Source organism: Cetorhinus maximus, chromosome 11 (genome assembly GCF_964194155.1).
Source record: "Cetorhinus maximus chromosome 11, sCetMax3.hap1.1, whole genome shotgun sequence".
Lineage (NCBI taxonomy): Eukaryota > Metazoa > Chordata > Chondrichthyes > Lamniformes > Cetorhinidae > Cetorhinus > Cetorhinus maximus.
Window position 1 is genome coordinate 18533328 of NC_135889.1, and position 24890 is coordinate 18558217.

General features: G+C 43.1%; 1 protein-coding gene and 1 pseudogene across 1 annotated transcript in view; one reads left to right on the plus strand and one right to left on the minus strand.

Moving 5' to 3' along the window:
* Positions 1-24890, plus strand: part of LOC144686417 (receptor tyrosine-protein kinase erbB-4-like) — a 974945-nt gene that overhangs the window by 261733 nt on the left and 688322 nt on the right. The window contains exon 2 of the mRNA XM_078551583.1: positions 2227-2378. Within this exon, the coding sequence (XP_078407709.1) occupies positions 2227-2378 (152 nt within the window). The remainder of the gene's footprint in view (positions 1-2226; positions 2379-24890) is intronic.
* On the minus strand, positions 10538-10597 carry LOC144687011 (U6 spliceosomal RNA; annotated as a pseudogene).

The window sequence follows — 24890 nt, forward strand, 5'->3', positions numbered from 1 at the left end:
ACAAAGCTGATGGTCCTCGAGCAGCAGCTGAAGTTTATCGCTGGGAGCAGCCGTTAGAGGACAAAGTCGAATGTCATGGAGCAGCTCAGGATGGAACTCAACAAAAATCTCTGTATCTTTCTCCAGACCTTTTTTACAAGGAGGTGGGCAATGGTCTCATGTGCCTATTATAAATACATGAACCCACAATGTGTTTTACCCAATCCCTTATGAGTGATTGGTTCTTTTATATCATTGGGCTGAATCTTCGGCTTGGCAAACAGGGGTGGGTTCCGCTTGCCGAGGCGTAAAATGACACGTGGCGACGTCGGGCGTGCATCATTCAGGCTTTCAGTTCGGGCCGAACTGTCAAAGGCCTATTAAGGCCATTTAACTCTCAATTGAAATAATTAAGAGATGTCCGTTCAACCTTAAGGTTGGAGGGCAGGCGAAGAGCCCAGGCAGCCTTCACATTTTTCATGGAACCTCATCCACGGGTGGGATGAAGTTTCATGAATGATTTTAAATTTTGGCAAAAATTTTTATTGAAATTAATGCACATGTCCCAGCTCATGTGGCAGTTTTACATGAGGGGACATGTCATAAAAATTTTCTCACCACTTTATTAAACTTTTTGGACTTAAAACTAATCTCCCTGAGGCACCTCCCAACTCAGGCAACCCCTACCCCGCCCGCACAGGGAGTGCACAGCGCTACCAGATGCACGTCACGCTGGGCGGACCTTAATTGGCCCGCCCATGTAAAATGGCGGTGTGGACCCGACTGGGGGCACCGATCAGGTCCGCACCTGCTCCCGCACCACCCACCCGACAGGCAGAAAATTCTGCCCATTATAACAACACAACACTTACCATCAGCCAACCTTGTCTTGGTGCTTGTTTGAAAGTGGTGAGGAGTTCTACTAAATGGCTTTGACAGTTTGTTTGGGGGCCCATACAACAGAATCCACCATCTTCTTTTCCTCCCAGCCCTCGATGGCATAACATGTTGTTCATTCACAGGATATGGGTGTTGCTCGCAAAGCCATTTCAGAGGACAATTAAGAGTCGGCCATATTGTTGTAGGTCTGGAGTTACATATGGGTCAGACTAGATAAGAATGGTAGATTTTCATCCCTCAAGGACATTAGTGAACTAGATGAGTTTTCACAGCAACTTGGTAAATTTCATCGTAGCTTTTTAATACCAGATTTATTTAATTAAATTCCCAAGATGCTGAGATGGAATTTGAACTCTGGATTACTAACCAACATGCTACTGGGCCATATAGACAAGGGCACACTTTAATTGTGTCACTGTGGGCTGGATGGGTCATGGAACATTGAGTTATTGAGATGCAGCTGATACCTTCCTGTCCAAAATTCCCAAAGGCCAAGTGCATTATCCAAAAGGCATTAATGCTTTCCTGACAAAAACATTTTTATTCGTAGACAACAAACAACAATTCAACAAATAACTTATATATCTAGCCTCAGGTGATCAGAAGCCACCCTTGCATGGTGGGGCTCAGTAATTTCTCCAAGCCTGTTTGCCTTTTGAAATATGGCTGACCAGGAAACTCTCCTGGTCTTACCACATAGTATCAGGCATATTGGAAGGATTTACAGGCTGACAATCAACTTGCTTGGCCATGTTATAAACACATCATCTGTAGCCATCAAGTCCTTTGGACCCAAAGTTTCTGGCCCAGAGGTAAGATTGCTACCACTCGCCACCAGACCGTCTTTTATCAGGTTATTATTGCTGTGTCTGAGCCCTGTGATCCTGTTTCCTTTCAATGAAATCACCAATATTTTGGATCCTGCTGTTTGCTTAAAAGGAGTTTAATTTCCTTATCACCACTGCGCCATTTCACAATGCCATAAAACCAGAGCTGGTGAACAACCTCAAATCACAATGTTAGAATCAGCTGAACTCATTTTTAGATGCACAGTCATGTTGGTTTGTGTGAAATTGCTCAATTTTACGCAGTTCAGAAACAGATGCTATGATTGTCAGCTCATTTTATGGTTAAGAGATTATTGGATTGATAGCACTGTACATTTAAGTACAGAGTCAACTTTGTACGTGTGAGGTTAGAGCATCAATTCATTTCTTTAAGTGTTCTAAAAGAAATCAATAGCTTAATTTTGCAGTGATAATCAACAGATTGGAAACAAATCATCTGCTAAAATGTTTTGCCGATGAATCATTAATTCTCCTTCTCTTGTGTTTTATATCATTACAGTATGTGCTGGCACAGAGAATAAGCTCAGCACCCTCTCTGACCTGGAGCAGCAGTACCGAGCACTACGCAAGAACTATGAAAATTGCGAAGTTGTCATGGGCAACCTGGAGATCACAAACATCGATCGAAACAGGGACCTCTCCTTCCTGCGGGTAAGGTACCACCAGGACACTGGCACACTGCTAACATGGCCAATGGCCAGGTGACCTTGTTCCACACTGGCAGAGTAACACATGTGGCTTAACTGTGGCTACAGACAAGAGCAGGCACAGCCAGCTGACCATATGAAGACTGTGATAAAAAAAAAAACACAAATGCAGAGCAGATTCAGCGTCCAAGGGGAAGAATCGATTACTGATTCAAGTGGCAGACAGAAAAGTGCTGGGAATAAACAGCAGACATGAAAGGGCAAAGGCAGCAGGCTTTGCAGTGGAGTTCCTGCTCTCTCTGAAATGTTAGCCCTTCAGGCTTCAGATTTTACTTCAGATTTCTAGTTTGACTTCCTTCCTGAAAGCAGCAGTTTTTTATTTAAAACCTGTGTTGTAGGTTTGTAGTGCAATGAGATTCCACAGTTTTGATGTGTTTCAGGATAAATGATCTTGAGATATTCAGAGTGGCAGCAGAAACACTCTCTCCTGGTGACAGTTGGTGCTAATCTTCTCCACCATAACAGTTTGCACTAAAACCATTTAATGAAGTGATTTACAGTTAATTATTTAAATCTGTTTGGTAAACTGTTACTGCAAAACATATCTATCAGACGTCAGGCCATTAACAAACTAATTAAGCATCCTGGGGTAGATTTAAGGCAGTGCATTCTGAAAGAAGCATTGAAGCCATGTGGGAGGAGTGTGTTCTGAGGATTCTGATGAGGTTCAGACACTTATTTTTATTGCCCATATGTCTGTTTAGAGAGTGTGATCTCTGTGTATTGCTACTTAGCCAGTGTGCTGTTGCTCTGTAATCAAAACAGAAAATGCTGGAAACACTCAGTAGGTCAGGCAGTACCTGTGGAGCAAGAAACAGACTTAACATTTCAGGTCAGGTCTTGAATGGTCTGCAAGCGTTAACTCTGTTTTTCTTTCTCCACAGATGCTACGTGACCTGCTGAGTGTTTCCAGCGAGTTCAGTTTGGATTTCAGATAGCCAGCACCTGCAGTAATTTGCTCTTGTTGCACTCGCTTTGTGTTGGAGGGTCTTTGTGATGAAGCCAACATTTCCCACCCCTCTTTCAGCTGCCCAGGGAGAGTTAGGGACCAAGCTGACTTTTTTACAATCTTATATTGGGAACGTCTGTCATCATTTATGTTGCATTTATAACATGAGTCCCTTTATAACTGGCATAGAAGCGCTCAGTCATGTAGGATCGTGAAGGAATTTGACAACTCTTGCAGTTTCACAAGGCAGGATTCACTCCAGTCTCCCAGTTACCTCCACTTCCCCCAATGAACCCAGAACTCTTGAACCAATTGCACTAGATAGGGAGAAATTGTTTCCGCTGGCAGGAGGGTTGGTAATCAGAAGACACAGATTTTAAATAATTGACAAAGAACCACAGGCAAGATAAGGAGGCTTCTTCTCCCACAGTGAGTTGTTATGATCTGGCAGAAAGAGTCATGGAAACAGATTCACATAGTAAATTTCAAAAGGCAGTTAGACAAATACTTGAAGGAGAAAATGCGCAGGGTAATGGGGAAAGAGCAGGGAAATTGGGACTAATGAATAGCTTTTTCAAAGTGCTGGCACTGATATGATGGGCTGATTGGCCTCCTTCTGTGCTGTATGATTCTATGACTCTAAGTCATGTTGTGGGTACAGTAATTCTAACTTTGAGCGATAAGGTAAAATGGTCCAATTAATTTCTCATTACACATAGAAATCAGAAGAGATGTCTAACAGACACCTGATCCAATATCACCAATTTCATGCGATTTACCAAGTTAAAATTGCCATTTCCCGGTGAAGTACTCAACCTGGGGTGAAAATTCTGTTGGGTGGGCCTATCAGAAAACCCCTTGCTTTCAGCCCACAATCTCACATCTGCCGGCAAAATTCACACTTTCAGCAGGGTGAAAAACGGGTGCTGGCGTATTATACGCCCAGCTTTCCTCAGTCTGTTTCATTCCCCTTGCCCCTGCTGCTTGAATTCTTGCCCTCTCTGTGTGACTGTGCGCTGTCTGACTGACTGGCACAGGCTTACGTTGTCCACTGACCTTCAATTGAACAGGTAAACACTTGGAATTGGGAATAATTGCCGTCTGGGTAATTACTCACAGCTGTTCCTATCGGAATTTCAAGAGTAATTATCCAAGGTGAGTGAGGGATTCAAATTCTGGCAGCAAGCACATTGCTGTTGCGCAAGCTAGACCAAGCGACAATTCATTTTTCCATGAAATTTTTAAACCCTGAGAGAAATCAGAAAGGGAACTCATTGAAATTATTTTTATTTATTTTTAAAATTTATTTATGGGATGTGGGTGTCACTGGCTAGGCCAGAATTTATTGCCCTTAAGCAGGTAGTGGGGAACAGCCTTCTTGAACTGCTGCAGCCCCTGTGGTGTAGGTACACCCACAGCGCTGTTAGGAAGGGAATACCAGAATTTTGACCCAGTGACAGTGAAGGAACGTCAATATATTTTCAAGTCAGGATGGTGAGTGGCTTGGAGGTGACTTGGTGGCTTCCAGGTGGTTGTGTTCCCATGTATCTGCTGCCCTTGTCCTTCTAGATGGTAGTGGTCGTGGGTTTGGAAGGTGCTGGCTAAGGAGCCTTGGTGAGTTTCTGCAGTGCATCTTGTAGATTGTACACACTGCTGCTACTGCGCGTCGGTGGTAGAGGGAGTGAATGTTTGTGGAAGGGGCACCAATCAAGTGGGCTGCTTTGTCCTGGATGGTGTCAAGCTTGAGTGTTGTGGGAGCTGCACTCATTCAGGCCAATGGAGTGTATTCCATCACATTCTTGACTTGTGCCTTGTAGATGGTGGACAAGATTTGGGGAGTCAGGAAGTGAGTTACTTGCTGCGGGATTCCTAGCCGCTGACCTGCTTATGTAGCCATAGTATTTATGTTGATTAAAATATCAGCTGTTACCTTGATCAAGTATTTGAACCTCATCTTAAGTTGTTTCTGTCATGGGACCAGGACAGGCCATGCATCTGTAGAGAGAACAGGCAAATGAGCATGGCCCTGGCCTCTGGGGTCAGCACAGGTGAGCAGATGAAAGTGAACCAGAAAAAAATGTCTGTGCTTTTTTTTACCCAATCACTTTGAAGGACTCTCTTGCCAACCATTTGCCACCTTGATCTTACAGCAAGGGGCAGAATTGGGGACTCAGTAAGAACATGGATTATTTTTACATTGTTTTTAATGTGGCTCACAGGTAGAACTGCTAATGGAGGAATTATGCTCAGCCACATGAGTAGGCTCAATTTGGTTTAAATTTAATGCTGGCAGATCCTATCTTTTAATCACCGTGATATTTCTGAGTAAAGTCATAGTTCAGGAAGATAACATTGAAACTCAGCAGCAATTCGAACATGCATGCCAGATTGAAAGATTGAACAGGCTGGGACTCTTCTCTCGAGGAAAGAGAAGACTAAAAAGTGACCTAATAGAGATCTTCATAATTATGAGATGGTTTGACAGGGTAGGTGTAGCAAAGACATTTCCACTTGCGAGTGAGACCAGAATTAGGGGCTCTAAGGATAAGATTGTTACTAATAAATCCGAAAGAGATTTCAGGAGAAACTTTATTCAGGAAGTGGTTAGAGTCTAGAGCTCACTACCACACAGAGCAGTTGAGGTGAACAACAGAGATGAATTTAAGGGAAAGCTAAATATCTACATGACGAGAAAGGAATAGAAGGTTATGTTGATGGGGTTAGATGAGGAGGGGTGGGAGGAGGCTCGTGTAGAGCATAAATGCAGCTATAGATCAGTTGGGTCTGTTGGCCTGTGTCTGTGCTGTATATACTTTATACTACTTTACAGTGTTTGATTTTACAATAGTATGAAAGACAGATATAAAGAAATGCTCAGTTAGGAACTTTGGCTATTTACAAGGAGAGGCACAATGAATGGCCTGAACAGACAATCACACCTGATTCCTGGGAGTTTGTTACACGTGAGTTTTCTAGATGTCGGACTGCATATGCTGTTGTATGAAGTATTGAGAATTTTGAATCAATAATAAATGCAATTAATGGTCAGACGTTCTCTAGTGTCCACAAATCTGTTATTTAAAGGGTAAAGGACATCCAACACTGACCTGGTGAGCTACTCCGGGAGTGACTCATATTGCCCCAAACCATGCACACACCTTGCCTGTTCCCCTGGTGTGATTTTGTGCAGATGATTTAACTTTAAATACACTTGCTGACTTTCTGAATAAATGGAAACTAGAAGATTCAATTAAACAAGTTAATTTTCTTTGAAGCAGGTCAATATATTAGTGCAGCAGATTGGGTACTCTCAGTGTGCTGCATCGCAGGATGATGGAATATGGCTTTGCATCTCTAATTCCTCAGGCACCCAACTCCAGATCATAACTGTGCATCCATGGGAGAGTAACTGGGGTTGGTTTTCATTGCGTTCACCTACTGTTAATGGCCACAAAATGGGGTTGGTCACCTTTACCACCTTGTGAACACCAGCTATGCAGCTGCTGCCATTTTGGAAAGACGTCCAAAGTACTCAGCCATTTCACTCTTGTTTTAACATTCGAATCAGGGCCGCATGATAAAAATAGGACCCCGACTGCCATTTCTGGGTTGGAAGTGTTTGGGAGTGATCTGGTGGAATGCCATATCAAGACTCACCTATGAAGACTGGCACCTTGGGGCAGGTGAGGCAGCAAATGCCAAATACTAACGGGTGCCCATGATCTACACTGCAGCAAGGGATTGGTGTCTTCAGAACAGAATAAGTGCAAATGAGCCTGGATGCCCTGAAATTGGGGAAAAAAAAATGAAGGAGGTAAAATTGGTCTTTGGCAGTAGCACAAAAATGATGATGCCAACTTATGGCCATTTGGGAAAAACAACAACAACCTGTATTTATACAGCATAATCAAAAGTTATAGGCTGGGCTATCAGACAAAGTTAACAGTGAGCTGCATGAGGAGATATTAGGACAAGTGGCCAAAAGTTTGATCAAAGAGTGAGGTTTTAAGGAGTGTCTCAAAGGAGGGAGAGGTGATGAGGGAGGCAGACAGGACTAGGGAAGGAATTCTGGAGTTCAGAGCCTGGCTAGATGAAGAATTTTAAAATTGAGTCGCTAAGTTAAAAATCTTCACCAATACCCTAGTGTTTCAAAATCGACTGACTGGTCATTGTAACATTGAACACAAATCAATATAATTTACAGTTCAATTTGTAACACTGAACTCTACACAATAGAGTTAATGATTCCATTGGTTATCAGTTGGGTATTAGCTAAGAAGAGGCATCATTGCTATATATTATAGTGCATCTAGACTGCAGCATTAACTCTAATCATTCCACTGTCAATTCTCCAGATAATGTTTGAGTACGCTATACAAATGCAAGTTGTTGTTGTTAATCCTGCTCTCCCCAAATGGGTGTGAAGTTGGCATTCTATCACAGACCCCATCCAAGACCACAGTTGAGAAGTGTCCTGGTCGATATCCATCCTTCAGCTAACATCACTAAAAATCATTGGCTGTAAAGCGCATTGGGATATCGTGAGGTTGTGAAAGGTGCTTTATAAATGCAAATCCTGCTCTTTCTTCCTTTAGTCAGGAGAGCTGAGCACTCATTTAAAGGCCAGTCTGAAAATTGAATCAGGCAGGCAACTGGGGATCCGAGGTGTTTGCCTGTTTCTCGGGTGTGAAATGGATGGTCAGCAGTTCCCTGCCTTCCAGCACAGAACTCAACTCCCCAAGTCTGACTGTACGGTAATTTTGATAATCAGAAAGCAGACAACAAAAGTCCACATTTTTTTTCGATTGGTGCTCTGAAATAAATGCTGTGAGGATGCAAGAGCGGATTCATTTCATGGTCACACGCCCTGTGCGTTCTGTGCCTGCCGTGTCAGGGGGGTGAGGGAGTGCCGTGGGTGGGGTAGTTGTGTTGGGGTGGGGGGAGTCTCCTGGAGGGTCGGGGTGATTGTGGGGGGGGAGGGGGTCGGTCTGGGTCTGTACAATAGTTACTCAGAAGTTAAAAGTGGTTTTAATTCTTCTAAGCTTTTATGGGTAACTATCGGTGTAACCCAGTCAGAACCATCCGAGGCCTGCAAATTAAATCGCATTTCCGGATGGTTCCCAGTGCAAAGCGATTGCACAGCGGAAGTTTGCACTTTTGGGCAATTACCGTGCAAACCTTATCTGTGAATCTCTGAAGGCGATTCCCCAGGACTCCTTTGGGCTATCCCCCAACCCGACGCTGGGGAGCTCAGAGGTTAAGGCCCACTGACCATCCAGCATGTTCACTTGTCCTGACTCTGTTCACCTCAAATGTTGAGGTTGCTCGATAATAGAGACTTCTCCATTTGACTTTGTTCAGAGTTGTTTTCTCCCATGGAGTGGGGTCCAGCTTACAGGGTCTGTGATTGGCTCTCAGGATATCTTCATTTCTAAGTTATGGACGTCCTGTGGTGTGGGTTCCTGCATCCAGCTGGCTGCTGGACACCACATTCGGTAAGCGGGAATCTTCCATGTGAACCACATGGCTGACTCAGTGAAGCTCAGTTTGGATGCGTGTGCTCACCATACCAGGTGTGCAGCACCTTGCAAGAACTTTGTTTTAGGGATTTTTACCTGCCACTTGATGTTGCAGATAGATCTTAAGCACCGAAGATGGGATGCATCCAGTTGTCTTATGTGATGTCAGTAGGCTATCCATGCCTCTCAACAGTGGAGAAGTGATGTGAGAACCACTGCCTGGTAGACTTTTATTTTTGTTTTGAGACAAACTCCCTGGGGAGAATTTTCTCCCCGTCGGGCGGGCCGGTCAGGAGTGGGCGCAGGTGGGTGCAGAGCCGATCGCCACCTGCGATCAACTGTGCGCCGCCATTTTACGTGGGCGGGCCAATTAAGGCCCGCCCAGCGTGACACGCGCCCGGTAGTGCTCAGCGCTATTTGTGCGGGTGCGGGGAGGAGGGAGCGTCACGTGAGCTGGGACATGGTCATGAAATGTTTTGAAAAATATTTATTATTTTAATAAACTCTTCATGAAACCTCATCTTGCTCCTGGATGAGGTTTCATGAAAAATGTGAAGGCTGCCTGGGCTCTTCGCCTGCCCACCAACCTTAAGGTTGGACGAGCAGCCCTGTCAAATTGGTTAAGTGGTTAATTAATGGCCTTAACAGGCCTTTGACAGTTTGGTGGGCGCGCAGCCGACTACAGTGCGCGCCTGCTGAACGGAAAATCAGAATGACGCATGGTGACGTTGGGACGCATGCTCGACGTCACCGTGCGTCATTTTATGCGTCGGTGTGTGGGGCCCGCCCTCGCACGCCGAACAGAAAATGCTGCCCCATGCTCTCCCCAAAACCTGTGAGTGAGACTGCTGAATGCTGAACTCGCTTTTGCCCATCGCCCAACATGGTGTTGTTGGAGAGGTTACTCCCAGGTTTGAGAACGTCTGAACTGAGTTGGGGGGGTGTATTGTTGATTGTGACTATGGGGTCTTGATCTTGTGGTGAGGGGCAGGTTGGTACAAAATCTGTCTTTTTGAGACTTATTGTAAGGCTGAAGTGTTCTGAGGCTTGGGCAAAGTGGTCAACAAGCAGCTGGGTGCCCTCCTATGTGCTATGAAGGCAAAGTTATCAGCAAACTACGTTAAAGGTGCTATAAAGGTGCAAGTTATTGTAAACAGAGGAAAGATACTGGGTAGAATTCCACTCCCACAGTGATTTTGGGAGACTAACCAACCGACTATATAAATGCAAGTTGTTGTTGTTCCTTGCTAACGTAATCACAACCAAGTGGCAGTATTGACATTTTCAATGGCTTCAACTCTTCTGATCATGACCCAGCGGACCAGATTTGAGCTCTTTGCAAGTGGATGGGTTTTGAATGAGTTAACTCAGGCCTGATGAGTCCAGCTCAAGTGTATTTGTATGTGGATGTCAGATGAGACTCTTGAAGATGTAACTTGCAGGGTAGATGAAGAGGAACCAGTGGATGTCGTATATTTGGATTTCTGAAAGCTGTTCGCTAAGGTGCCATGTAAAAGCTTATTACACAGGATAAGAAGTTGGGGGTAATACATTTATTTATTTATTTAGTTTTTATCTGTTCACAAAAAGCTTTATTGTGGCTGATTTACTTCGCAATCATATTCAAAATTTCTGAAAAGTATGGAACGCTTCACGAATTTGCGTGTCATCCTTGTGCAGGGGCTATGCTAATATGGACAAAAAGCAGAGAGAAGGGATAATTGGGGCATTTTCAAGTTGGCAGGCTGTGACTGGTGGTGTGCCACAGGGATCAGTAGCGGGGCCTCAGCTATTTGCAATCTACGTTAATGACTTAGATAAAGGGACTAAGAAACCCAGAAGACTAAAATGCAGGCACAGCAAGGAATTAGGAAGGCAAGTGGTATTCTGGGGCCTTTATTGCAATGGGGTTGGAGTAAGGAAGTCTTGTTGCAATTGTACAGGACATTGGAGTGCTATTTTAGTCTCCCTTCTCTTGTCTTGGAGGGAAGAGCAAGTTTTAAATTGGGGAAAGGCTATTTTACTAAGCAGAGATGCAAGTGCCAAAAGTTGACTGGAAACAGTTACTTGAAGGTAAATCAGGATCAGACCATTGGAAGACATTCAAGAATGAGACAGAGATGGTTCAAAACAAAGATAGTGTGACAAAAAAAAAGAGTGCGAGTCCCAAATCTAGACAGCTGTGGATGTGAAGGAGCAAAAATCAGAAAGCTTATGTCGGATGGCAATAGCTCAATACTGCAGAAAGTCTAGAGGAATATAGAAAGTGCAGGGGTGAAATTAAAACAGGAAATTAGGAAAGCAAAGAGCGGGGATGAAAAAATATTGGCAAGTAAAATCAAGGAAAACTAAAAGATGTTTTATAAATGCGTAAGCGCAATAGGATAACTAAGGAAAGAGAAGGGTTGATTAGAGGCGGAAAAGGTAACTTGTATGTGGAGACAAAGAACATGGGCATGGCTCTCAATGAATACTTTGTGGCTGTTTTCTCAAAAGAGAGGGATAGAACAACACTGTCATTAAGGATGGGATAAACATATTGAAGGAGGAAATGTTAAGGTATTTAGCATCCTTAAAAGTGGATAAAACACCAGGTCTGGATGAAATGTATCCCAGTCTGCCAAGGAAAGCAAGCAAAAAATAGGAAGGTTTTGACTATCGCTTTCCAATCCTCTCTGGCTACAAGATTAGAAAACAACAACTACTTATATTAATTAAGCACATTTAACATCATGAAATGTCCCAAGGTGCTTTACAGGAGCATTATAATGTAAAGTATGACACCGAGTCACATAAGGAGATACGAGGTCAGATGACCAAAAGCTTAGTCAAAGAGGTAGGTTTTAAGGAGTGTCTTAAAGGATGAAAGCATGAGAGAGAAGCAGATAGATATAGGGAGGGAATTTCAGCTCTTGGGGCCAAGGCAACTAAAAGCATTGCCGCCACTGGTGGAGAAAGTATAATTAGGGAAGCACAAGAGGGCAGAATTAGAGAAGCACAGACACCTTGGAAGGTTTTGGGGTTGGAGGAGATTACAGAGATGGAGAGGGGTGAGGCCATGGAGGGATTTGAAAACAAGGATGAGAATTTAAAAATTATGACATTGCTTGTCCGGGAGCCAGTGTAGATCAGCGAGCACAGAGGTGATAGGGGAATGGGACTTGGTTGCAAGTTAAGACAAGGGCAGCAGAGTTTTGAATGACCTTAAATTTACGGAGGGTAGAACATGGGAGTTGTGGTAACCAGATGTGTAATATACCTTTAAGAAGAATGTTATAATTGAAGATCACATGATCTTATTATCCAATAACAGAGTAGCACGGGTTACCCTTAGTAGTCTGCAGTCTGTAGTCAGTAATGAGTAGTCTAGAGTAAGAGTTTGTAAGAGACAGGGTTTTAGTTGTAAGTACACAAGTTCTAGTTGTAAGTACACAAGTGTAGCTGTTGAGTTCCTTTGTAAATAAATAGAATGTGTTCTACATAAGAACCGTCTACTGATCTGCTATGTCAATGGTACAAACTCGGTCAGCCTGAAACAAGCATGCAATCCGGATCCATTAGTCCAACTAAACTAGTGACCAAGGATCCAACAAACTGGCGATGAGGTGAAAAAAGCAAGAAAAAGCAAGGAAGGACGAAACAAAAAGCGAGGAAGGAAATCAAGTGAACTGAAATCGGGCTGCACCTCGCACGGTAATTGTAAGTAGAATTTGTGTCCTAATTGTCAAAGCAGTCCCCTCGAAGCATGCCGCAGTTTAGAAGAGTTGATCCTTTCGACCCAGCAGTGGACGATTGGTCTCACTGGGCAGGATTTTTCCATCGGCGTGCGGAGGCAGGCCCAACACGCCGACATGTAAAATGACACGTGATGACATCGGGCGTGTGTCCCGATGTCATCGCGATATTTCGTTCAGCGGGTGTGCGTCGGAGTCGGCTGTGTGCCAGCCGAAATGTAAATGGCCTATTAAGGCCATTGAGAAAGTAATTATTTTCATTAGTAACGCTGCCCGTCCAACCTTAAGGTTGGCGGGCAGGTGAAAAACCCAAGCGGCCTTCGCATTTTTTAGGAAACCTCATCCATGAGCGGGATGAGGTTTCCTGAAGCTTTTATTAAATAAATAAATTTTCGTAAATATAAAAACATGCCCCAACTCATGTGACTGGGACATGTTTAAATATGTTTTAAAATAATTTATTCAATTATTTTAATGTCCATTCAATCTCTCTGAAGCAGCTCCGTGCCTCAGGGAGATTGCTGTGCTCTTTCTGGCGCGTGCGCGACAGAGCGCTGGCCCTGAATCTCCCTCCTCCCCCCCGCCCACGCAGGTAGCGAGTGCTACCGGCTGCGTATTATGCTGGGCGGGCCTTAATTGGCCCGCCTGCATAAAATGGTGGCACAGAGCCAATCGTGGGCAGCAACCAGCTTTACGCCGGCCCAGGCCCTCTCCTGCTCAGCCCGCCCGCCATAGGAAAAATCCTGGCCATTATGTTGAACGCCTTGTGTTCTTTTTCCAAGCTAATGACATTGTGGGGGAGGAGAAGAGGCATGCGATCCTCTTATCCACAGTGGGAGTGAGACTTATGGATTGACCTGAAGTTTAATAGCACCCAGTGCCCCGGATTCAATAAGTTTTGATGATTCAGTGAACCTTGTGAAGAATCATTACTAGCCCAAGCCCTCGGTAACAATGCAACGGTTCAAATTTAACTCAAGAAATAGAGCCCCAGGGGAGACGATTGCTTATTATGTGGCAAGTCTGAAATAGTTAACAAAATATTGTAAGTTTGGTACAGCTATAAATGAAATTTGGTGTGCGGTATAAATGAAGATTTGATTCAGAAGAGGTTACTGCCTGAAACAAGTTTGGATTTTCAGAAGACGCAGGAAATAGCATTGGCTATGGAAGGCGCAGTGAGGAACTCGAAAGCCATACAGGGAGCGCAAAATGGCGCCAACCTCTACGTTGGGCGGGGAACCCCAGCCAAAAAGGATGTGAAAATGTACAGCCCTGATGAGAAGCGGGAAGCAGCCACAGCTTACAGACAAATAAAAATAAATGACTTTGCAGCGAAAACATGGAATAATGCTAACACATTTGGAAGCAGGCAACCTTGTAATGAATCGAAGTTTAAAAAAATCGAATGTTTTTACTGTCATTGAAACGGACACCTCATGAAACCTTGCAAGGATAGAATCAGGCAGACTTTCAATCAAAAGAAAAAAACCTGTGAAATTCATAACATAGAACAGCCTGAAGTAACAGATTCCGATATTTTTTCATTGCATAATTTAAAGGTAGGAAGAACAGAACCAATCTATGTAACAGTGAGAGTTAATAATAGGCCCATCAGAATGGAGGTGGATACAGGAGCTTCCTCTACGTTGATAGGTGAGCATATTTTTAAATACTTGAATCAGGTGGAATGTAAATTAAATTTGGAAAAAACAGATGCCAAATTGAAAACTTACATGGGAGAAGACATCAAAATCAAAGGCATGCGCAGGGTTACTGTACAGTATGGAAGTCAATCAGTGAAATTACCTTGATGGTGGTAGCGGGTGAGGGGCCAAACCTCCTTGGATGAAACTGGCTGAAAGAAATTAAACTGAGACCTTCCAACTGAGAGCCGCTGAGTTACCTGAGCTACTACAAAAATACCCCTCCGTTTTCCAAGATGAACTCGGGAAGATCCAAGGGCTACAAGCAAAAATTCATGTTGATCCAGACTCAACAACCCCGCCCCCCCCGCCACCGATTTATGAAGGCAAGACCAGTACTTTATGCAATGCGGGAAAAGATAGACGCCGAATTAGATAGATTAGAGAAACTAGGAGTGATACAACCTGTGCAGTTCTCCGAATGGGCAGCACCAATATTCCCCATACTGAAGCCTGACCAAAGTGTTCAAATTGAGACTACAAATTGACTGTCAATAAAGCGGTCAAGTTGGACAGACACCCTATGCCAAAAATTGAAGATCTGTATGCTAAGTTGGCAGGTGGAACCACCTACACGAAGCTTGACATGAGCCATGCTTATCAACAATTGGAATTAGAGAAGGCCTCCCAGAAATTTGTCACAATTAATACACACAAAGGGTTGTACCAATAGACCCGTTTGCTTTTTGATGTATCCTCAGCATGCGCCATAGTCCAGAGGACAATGGAAAATTTGCTGCAGGAATTCCCTCATGTTGTAGCTTATTTAGATGACGTTCTAGTGGCATGACTCACTGAAAAGGAGCATTTGGCAAACTTGGAAGAAATTTTGAAGCATTTTTCACAGGTGGGAGTGCGTTTAAAAAAGGAAAAGTGCACATTCCAAGCGAAAGAGGTAGTCTATTTAGGTCACAGGGTAGGTGCATAGGGCCTCCACCCGGTTGAAGAAAAGGTGAGAGCCATTAGAGAGGCACCAGCACCAAGGGACACCTCTGAGCTAACATCATTCTTGGGAGTGATCAATTACTATGGATGCTTTTTACCTAATTTGTCTACAGAACTGGCACCCTTGTATTACCTACTCAAGAAAAACCAACATTGGTCTTGGCAAACACCACAGAAAGAAGCTTTCACAAAAGTGAAATGGCTGTTACACTTATCCATTCTATTAGTACATTTTGACCAAAGAAAAGAGTTAGTTCTGACATGTGACGCATCTCCTTATGGAGTGGGAGCAGTGCTCTCCCACCAAATGAATGATGGCTCAGAACGGCCTATTGGATATGTATCAAGAATGCTCAACACAGTGGAAAAGGGATACTCACAGATAGAAAAAGAAGGCTTGTCAATCATCTTTGGTGTCAAGAAATTTCACCAGTATGTACATAGTCATCATTTTACTATTGTTTTGGATCATAAGCCTTTGCTAGGATTGTTCAGCGAGGACAAGGCTATACCACCCTTAGCCTCAGCGAGAATACAGAGATGGGCGTTGATTCTGGCAGCGTATGAGTATACTTTCATCCACAGGCCTGGAAGTCAGATTGCAAACGCTGATGCATTTAGTCGTTTGCCTTTGAAAGAAAACTATGAGGATGTTCCAGTTCCTCAAGAACTTGTTTTATTATTGAACTTCTTAGATTCATCACCGGTATGTGCCAGACATATTAGAGATTGGACTAATCGAGACCGAGTCTTATCCAAAATAAGAGAACAAGTTCTTCACGGTTGGTCACACGATCAAGAATCTGACGAAATGAAACCGTATTTTCACAGAAGATATGAGATAACCACGCAGGATGGTACCTTATTGTGGAGAGCTAGGGTGCTTGTTCCTCCGAAAGGACGAAAACCTTTGTTAACTGAATTACAATAGCGCACATCCAGGTATTTCCCGAATGAAGACCATAGCACACAGCTATCTATGGTGGCCTGGAATGGATGGAGAAATAGAGAGCTTAGTGAAAAGTTGTATGCAGTTCAGCAAGTGCGGAAGTTTAATCCAGCAGCTCCATTACACCCCTGGGAGTTGCCAGGAAGGCCATGGGTGCGATTACATATTGACTGTGTGGGACTTTTATGAGAACAGTGTTTCTCCTTATTGTTGATGCTCACTCAAAATGGATGGACATATATGAGGTAAAGTCACCAACATCTTCTGCTACAATTGACAAGCTATGACAAAGTTTCGCCATCAACAGACTACCAAAAGTGGTTGTATCAGCCAACAGCATGGCACTTACAAGTGCTGAGTTTCAACGTATTATCAGCCTCAGCAGTATTACTCATGTAAAAACTTCACCGTACCACCCTTCTTCGAATGGACTGGCTGAGCTAGCAGTTCAACATTCAAAAATGGTATGAAGAAATTAACTGGAGACTCCTTAGCGACCAAGTTAGCATGCTTTCTTTACCATTATAGAACCAACCCTCACACCACAACAAGCATCACAGCTGCAGAATTGTTGATGAAATGCTGTCTCAGAGCGAGATTGAGTTTAGTAATACCAAATTTAGGGGGGAAAGATGGAAAGGAGCCAGGAAAGTCAGAAAATTGTACATGATTGGCGCAGTCATGACAGAAATTTTACTGTGAGAGATGGTACATGTGAAAATTTTTGGTGAAGGACCTAAGTGGTTGTCAGATGAAATAAGTGCAGTCACTGGACCTCTTTTTTACCACGTGAAAGTAGAAGACCGAATCATACAGAGACATATAGATCATATAAAGAGGAGAGAAACAAAGTATCAGGAAATAATTCCTCCAGTGTTCACGACTGCGTCAACGTCTCCTGTTGAAAGAACTCAACTGAGCACAGATGTGTCTGAAGGGTCGGCTGTACCTGCAAGAGTTGTGGAAACAGGTTTGCAGGTGCCTACGGAAGTACCTGCTGTTCGGACAACACCAGAAAAGCAGGTTCCTGACAAAACATCTGAAGCTGTAGAGCTGAGAGTTCTACATGCATAAGGAAACCACCAGAAAGACTGAATTTGTAAATTACTTATCTGTGTAAGTAATTTGATATTTTGAGAAGAATTGTAATTGTAACTGTAAAATATATTTCTGAGTAAAGGGGGAGGGATGTGGTAACCTGATGTGTAATATACCTTTAAGAAGAATGTTATAATGGAAGATCACATGATCTTAGTATCCAATAGCAGATTAGCGCAAGTTACCTTAGTAGTCAGTAGTTTAGAGTAAGAGTCTGTAATGTAGAGACAAGGTTTTAGTTGTAAGTACACAAGTGTAGCTGCTAAGTTCCTTTGTAAATAAATAGAATGTGTTCTACATAAGAACCTTCTGCTGAACTGCTATGTCTATGGTACCAACTCTGTCATCCTGAAACAAACATGCAATCCGGATCTATTAGTTTAACTAAACTAGTGACCAAGGATGGAACAGGAGTCTAGCCAGGAGTATGTTCAATAGTCGAGTCTAGAGATAATGAAGGCATGAGTGAAGCTTTCAGTGGCAGATGAGCTGAGCCAGAGACAAAATCAGGTAATGTTACAGAGCTGGAAATAGGCGGGTCTTAATGACGACGAGTATGAGGTCAGAAGCTCATCTCAGGATCAAATGTGACATCAAGATTGCAAACAGACTGGTAATATTGTACCATTGTTTAAAATGGGAGGAAAGGTAGCTCAGGTAATTCCAACCAGTCAGTCTAACTTGCGTTGAGTCGTAATTTGGAAAAACACAGAATAATCAAGGCCAGTCAGCATGAATTTGTTAAAGGATGGTTGTGTCTGACTAACTTGTTTGAATATTTTGAGGAGGTAACAAGGAGGGTCGATGAGACTAGCATGTTTGATGTAGCCTACATGGAATTTAACAAGACTTTTGACAAGATCCCACTTGGCAGACTGGTCAACAGATTAAACAGTCCTGGATCCAAAATTGGCTCAGTGGCAGGAAACAAAGTGTTTTGGAGAATGGGTGTTTGGCTGTTTTTGTGACTGGAAGGCTGTTTCCAGTGGGATCCTAAGTGCTCAGTACTGGCTTTTCATGGTATATGTCAATAACATAGACTTAATATATGATTAAGAAGTTTGCAGATGACACTAAAATTAGCTGTGTGGTTAACAGTGAGGAAGAACTGGAGAATGTTGGAAAATATCAGTGGTGTGGTCAGCTGGGCACAAAAGTGGCAAACGGAATTCAATCAGGAGAAGCGTGAGGTGATGAACTTGGGGAGGACAAACAGGGAAAGCAATACACAGTAAATGGTAGGATACTGAGAAGTACAGAGGAGCAGAGGGAGCTTGGAGTGCTTGTTCACAGATCCCTGAAGGTAGCAGAACCGTAGGTAAGGTCATCAAGAAGGCATACAGAACACATTCCTTTATTGGCTGAGGCCATGAGCATTAGAGACGGGTGGTTTGCTAGGACTGTATAAAACACTAATTAGATTGCAGCTGGTGTACTGCATACAGTTCTGGTCAGTACATTACGGGAAGGATGTGATTGCACTAGAGAGGGTAGAGAAGAAATTTATGAGGATGCTGCCAGGAATGGAATGGAGAATTTTACTTATGATCAAAGGTTAGATAGTTTGGGTTTGTTTTGCAGACTCAATCATGCATCATATTTTAATTTGCTGCAAAAACCACATGGAAGAAGTATTCCAAAATGAATTAATGACCTTAATCTCCCCCCTGGTGATGCTCCAATTTCAGGTGCTGACAGGGAGGATAGGTTACTTTTCTGGAAAAACAGGGGTGAAAATTTGATTCAGACATGAAATGTACTATCGTTGTCAGCGATACATCTATAGCATGTTTGTGACATTTTTGTCAATCCGTCCTAATGAATTAATCTTTTCTCTTAAGTAACACAAGCACTGATACTTCACTTTGAACAATGTGTTGTCTGTGCAGATGTTGCCTGGCTCAGCAAACACGCAACACATTCAAAAAGCCAAGTGCAAGCTCATAATCTGCCTCATAGTTTTCTAATGAAAGCCCATAATGGGTTGGGTTTTGTTGCTTGCATCTTCATTAAGAAAACTATCATTAAAAACCTGTTTGCAATGGCCCCTTTACCAAACATGCACTTAGCAAGGATCCCAGTGGTATAATGAGGTTTTGAGACAATTCAATGACAAGAACAATGACTTGCATTTATCATTTAATGTAGTAAAACATGCCAAGGCACTTCACAAGAGCATTGTCAGACATAATTTGGCACCGAGCCACCATTGGTGATATTAGGACAGGTCTAAGTGGTAGGTTTTAAGGAGGGCCTTGAAAGAGGTGAGAAAGGCAGAGAGGGAAGGAGGGTGCTTACCACAGATAATAGCCCATGGCAAGAACTTGTGCATGGATTCTTTTAACGTGAGGAGGCTGTTGCACTGCAGATACCGCACTGTTGGGGCTGACCGGACACACTCCCGTTTTTTCTGCCTAGCATGGGTGTATCAGAAGGAACTTGTTTGGTCACATTATGAACACACCTCTTGTGGTCATGAAGTCCTGAGGTGGATTTGAACCCAGAGTTACTGCCTTAGAGGTAGGGATGCTACCACTGTGCCACAAGACCTCCCCCTCTTCCTTTAAGCTCCTCTTTAACATCTGCCTCTTTGACCAAGTTTTTTTTTGTCATCTCTCCTGATATCTCTATTGATGGCTCAGGGTCAAATTTTTACTGTTATTGCTCCTATGAAGTCCCTCGGGACAGTTTCACTCCACTGAAGCTGCTATATAAGTGTAGGTTGCTGATATCATAATGGCAATATGCGACACACTGAAGCTGCTATGTTTCAATCTATCAGTGCACACCAACCATCAGATTGTGGGTAGTTTGCCAGATTTCCAGGGCTGCAAATTCTTAAAGTGAAGATTCATTTTCTATCTCTCGAACATTGACCTTTATGTTTTTTTAAAAATCCCATTTGATCTAAGTACATTGCATAAAAATATAATTAAGTACATGTCTATTTTCTGGATAAATAGTAAAAACCAATTATTGGTTGCACTTTACAGCTTAACATTACTGTGGAATCCGTACAACATCAGCCTGCCAGTGTTGGTTGCAGCAAACTGGCACTGGGGCTGAAAGGGTGTCTCCATTTCCACGGACAATGCTTACTTAACTCAGGAGGAGATAAAATATGAATAGGATCCAGGATATGATGTACTGTGGTGAACAGCTCAATTTGCAGAATGTAGTGAGACTGCAAATGTGTACAGAAAGGATGCTTTATGACAGGGCAACAAGTCTTGAACAGAGCAACTTGACCCCTTGGTGCCAAGACATGATAATGAGTCGATAAACTCAATCAATAGTACTTCATCAATATTGTAAAGGGTAGAAAGATGCTGAAAACTTCAACACACCAATTGTTTGCAAAACAGCAACAACATGCTTTTAATACAGTGCCTTTAATGCAGCTTAAACCGCTTTGGAGCGCTTCACAGGCATGTTATCAGACAAATTTTGACATTGAGCCACAGGTGGATTTTAGGACGTGATCAAAAGCTTTGCCAAGGAGGCTTTAAGAAGGGCCTTAAAGGAGGAGAGAGAGAGAGAGATGGAGAGGTAGAGAGAGTTAGGAAAAGAATTCCAGAGCTCTTAGGGCCTAAGCAACTGAAGGCATCTATCTGGTCATTGGTGGAGGCATGAAAAGCGGGGAAACACAAGAGGTCAGAATTGGAGGAACACAGACATCTTGGTGGGTTTTAGGGCTGTAGCTGATTACAGGGAGAGGGAGTGATGAGGCCACAGTGGGATTTGAACACGAGGATGAAAATATTAAAATCAAAGCAGTGCTGGACTGGGAGTAAATGTAGGTGAGTGAGCACAGGGGTAATGGGAGAAAGGGGTTAGGATATAGACAGCAGACTTTTGAATGAGGTCAAGGTTTTTAAAAAAATTTACTTTTATGGAATGTGGGTGTCACTGGCAAAGCCAGCATTCAATGTCCATCCATATTTGTCCTTGAGAAGGTGGTGGTGAGCCACCAGTCCATGTGGTGTAGGTACACCCGCAGTGCTGTTAGAAAGGGAGTCCCAGGATTTTGACCCAGTAATAGTGAAGGAATGGTGATATTGTTCCGAGCCAGGATGGTGGGTGGCTTGGAGGGGAACTTGCAGGTGATGGTGTTTCCGTGCATCTGCTGCCCATGTCCTTCTAGGTGGTAGAGGTCACGGGTTTGAAAGGCTATGCGTTGCTGCAGTGTATCTTGTGTATGGTACATACTGCTGCTGCTGTGCGTTGTTGGGTGGAGGGATTGAATGTTTAAGTTGGTGCTTGGGGTGCCACTCAAACAGGCTGCATTGTCCTGGATGGTGCCAAGGTTCCTGAGTGTTGTTGGAGCTGCACTCATCCAGGCAAGTGGAGAGCATTCCATCACACTCCTAACTTGTGCATTGTAGATAGTTGACAGGCTTTGGGAGTCAGGAGGTGAGTTACTTGCCTCAAAATTCCCAGCCTTTGACCTGCTGTTGTAGCCACAGTATTTACATGGCTGGTTCAATTCATTTCTGGTCAACATTCAGCCTAATTGAATGTTGTCTAGATCTTGCTGCATAGGGAAAACGACTACTTTAGTATCTGAGAAGTCGCAGCTGATACAGAACATTGTGCAATCATCAGTGAACATCCCCATTTCTGACCTTATGATGAAGCAGCTGAAGATAGTTAGGGCTAGGACACTACCCAGAGGAATTCCTGCAGCAATGTCCTGGGACTGAGATGATTGAGCTCCAACAACTGCAGCCATCTCCCTTTGTGCTAGGTATGACTCCACCCAGTGGATAGTTTTCCCCCTGTTTCCCATTGACTCCAGTTTTGCTACAGCTCTTTAATTTTACATTTGGCCAAATGTTGCTTTGAGATCAAGGGCCTTACAAAATAAAACCTGCTGCACCCAGACACCCCAAGAATCCAGAAGGATGGGTAAAGCTTGTTGGATGTGCACGCTCCTCAGTCTCTCATGTTCATTTGCCCCATCACAGGATCCATGGGATGGGGGAGGGGAATGCCACTTGTGGAGCTATAAGCAGAAAGCTGTTATGTTAGCACGTGCCTCAGTGGCTAGAATTTGTTCCGAAGCCCTGAGCTTGCAACCAAAACTGTTGAATAAGAATGGCGTTTGCAATGAGAGATGGGACTACAGTGCACATAACAAACAGGCACCGTATATATATGGCTGTGCCTCTTGAGGGAGATTCATGTCAGAACAATACTGAGCGCTTATTTGCTTACCAGGCTCAGTGATGCTTAATTTCTCTGTTGCAAGAGGTTATGCTTGAATGTGTTTCCATTGGCAAGTCTCAATGAGCAGATGCAATTTTAGAGGTGCTTTTATTTCTGTATTAGTAAAGGTTAAATATTGTGCATTTACATCTCCATTAGGTTGGGTCCTTGAGAGCTGCATTCTGGTCTCTCTGCTGCCTGAGTGTGATTATGATTGGTGGGCTTCTCCACTCAGCCTGACCTTGACTTCCCAGCGGGTGTTTAATGATATGCAGTCTTCTATTTGTTATTACAGGAGCTGTGCTTTTGCCTCTGTCCAGAAGCTAAACGAATAGAACAAATTAACCACTAGACACATTTGGTGGGAAGTTCTGGGGAATTAATTGAGAATTAATGCCAATCTGAAATATGTGACATATAGCTCAGCATAATAGACTCTAGACCCGGACATGCAGAGAGTAAAGAAGTTAATGTAGATCAATATTACTGCAATGAAATTCATCAGTTAACTGCGTGCTCATGTAGTTTGTCTCCTAGTAATCACTCACCATTCACAAATAGCAAATAGGCCTGAATGGCTGGATGGATCTAACTTGTTCTGTTACTCTACATTTTATAGCAGCTGATAGCAATATTACACATACATTATCGATAGTTTTGTGCTCTGTGTTACTGCAAAGAATTGGAACTGATCTGATTTAATTTTTGGCTTCGATTGCAAATGAGGGAAGAATATTGATTGAAAAGTGCAGCGCTCAATTTGACAGACTCGTTTCACAGCTCTCAAAGAGTTAACCGTTATGAATGTCACGGGCAAGCTCCTTGGGGTATTTTTGTTCAGTCCAATGTGCTAGATAAGTGCAAGTTGTTGTTGGTGTGTTCAAGGTTGCTGGAAGTACGATCTGTGATGTTGCAAGAAGCATATAAGTGCGTTTGTGAGATGAAAGGGCGTGCCTCCTGATTTTGTGCTCTTTGCTTAACGTTGGTTCAGGTAATGACTGATCATTCACGTTATTCCAGTTTATCTGTTTATTATTGCATGAAAAGAAGCTGGGCTAGGATAATTATGGAGGCTGCCTGAATTGATTCAGTTACCTTCTGTCACATATTTGCATGGTATGTCATTGGTGCCGCTGGTATTGTGTGTTTTGCACTTCACATTTCCTTCCAAGAAGGAACAATTTAATACTTGTGAAACATATCCAAAAATACCAGATCAAGTCTAAATATATTTTTCTGTTTCATTTTCTTCCATTTTAAAAAAAAGGACTGGCATTTATAAATAGCAACAATACTTTGTATTTGTATAGCACCTTAAACATGATAAGCCATCCCAAGGAACTTCACAAGGGCATTATAAAACAAAATTTAACACAGAGCCATACCAAGAGGCATTAGTACAGTTGGGGTAGGGTTTTAGGAGCATCTGTAAGGAGGAAAGAGAGGTTCTGAGGTGGAGAGGTTTAGGGAGAGAATTCCAGAGCTTAGGGACCAGGCAGCTGATGGCTTAGCTGCCTACGGTGGAGCGATTATAATCAAGGGTGCTCAGGAGGCCAGAATTCGATGAGCTTAGATATCCCAGAGGGTTGAGCGATTGCAGAGATAGGGAGGGGTGAGGCCATGAAGTGATTTGAAAACAAGGATGAGAATTTTAACATCAAGGCTTTGCTTAATTGGGAGATCAGCAAGCATAGGGGAGATGGGTGTGTCAAGGCACGGACAGCAGAGTTTTGGATGACCTTCATCCATCCTCAACCTCAGGATGTCCCAAAGCTCCTCACAGCCAGTGAAGGACTTTTGAAGTGTTGTCACTGCTGTAAATTATGAAATGTGGAACCAACTTACACACAAGATCCCACAAACAGCAGTGTTATAATAAAAACAGAAAATGCTGGAAAAACCCAGCAGGTCTGGCAGCATCTGTGGAGAGAGAAACAGAGTTGACCTTTCGAGTTGTATGACTCTTCTTCAGAGCTAAAGAGAAGTATAAACATGATGGATTTATATTGCTTAAGACGTGTTGGAGCAGGTGGGACAAGATAGAAGGTCAGGGATAGGTGGGAGCTAAGGAGAGATTGACAAAGATGTCATGGACACAAGACAGTATTAATGGTTGTGGTAAAGAGTAAAGAAGGTGCTGATAGTGGCATAAAGGTAAGATAGCAGAAAGTGTTAATAGCAGAACAAGGGTCAGCACTCTGTGAAAGAAAAACATAAAAACAAGTGACAGATGGCCCTGTGGTGGGGGGAGGGGGTTTGGAGAAAAAATGATTTTAAAAATTAACAAATAAATAAAAGGATAAAATGAAATTTAAAAAAAAATAAAAATTGGATTAAAAATGGGAGTC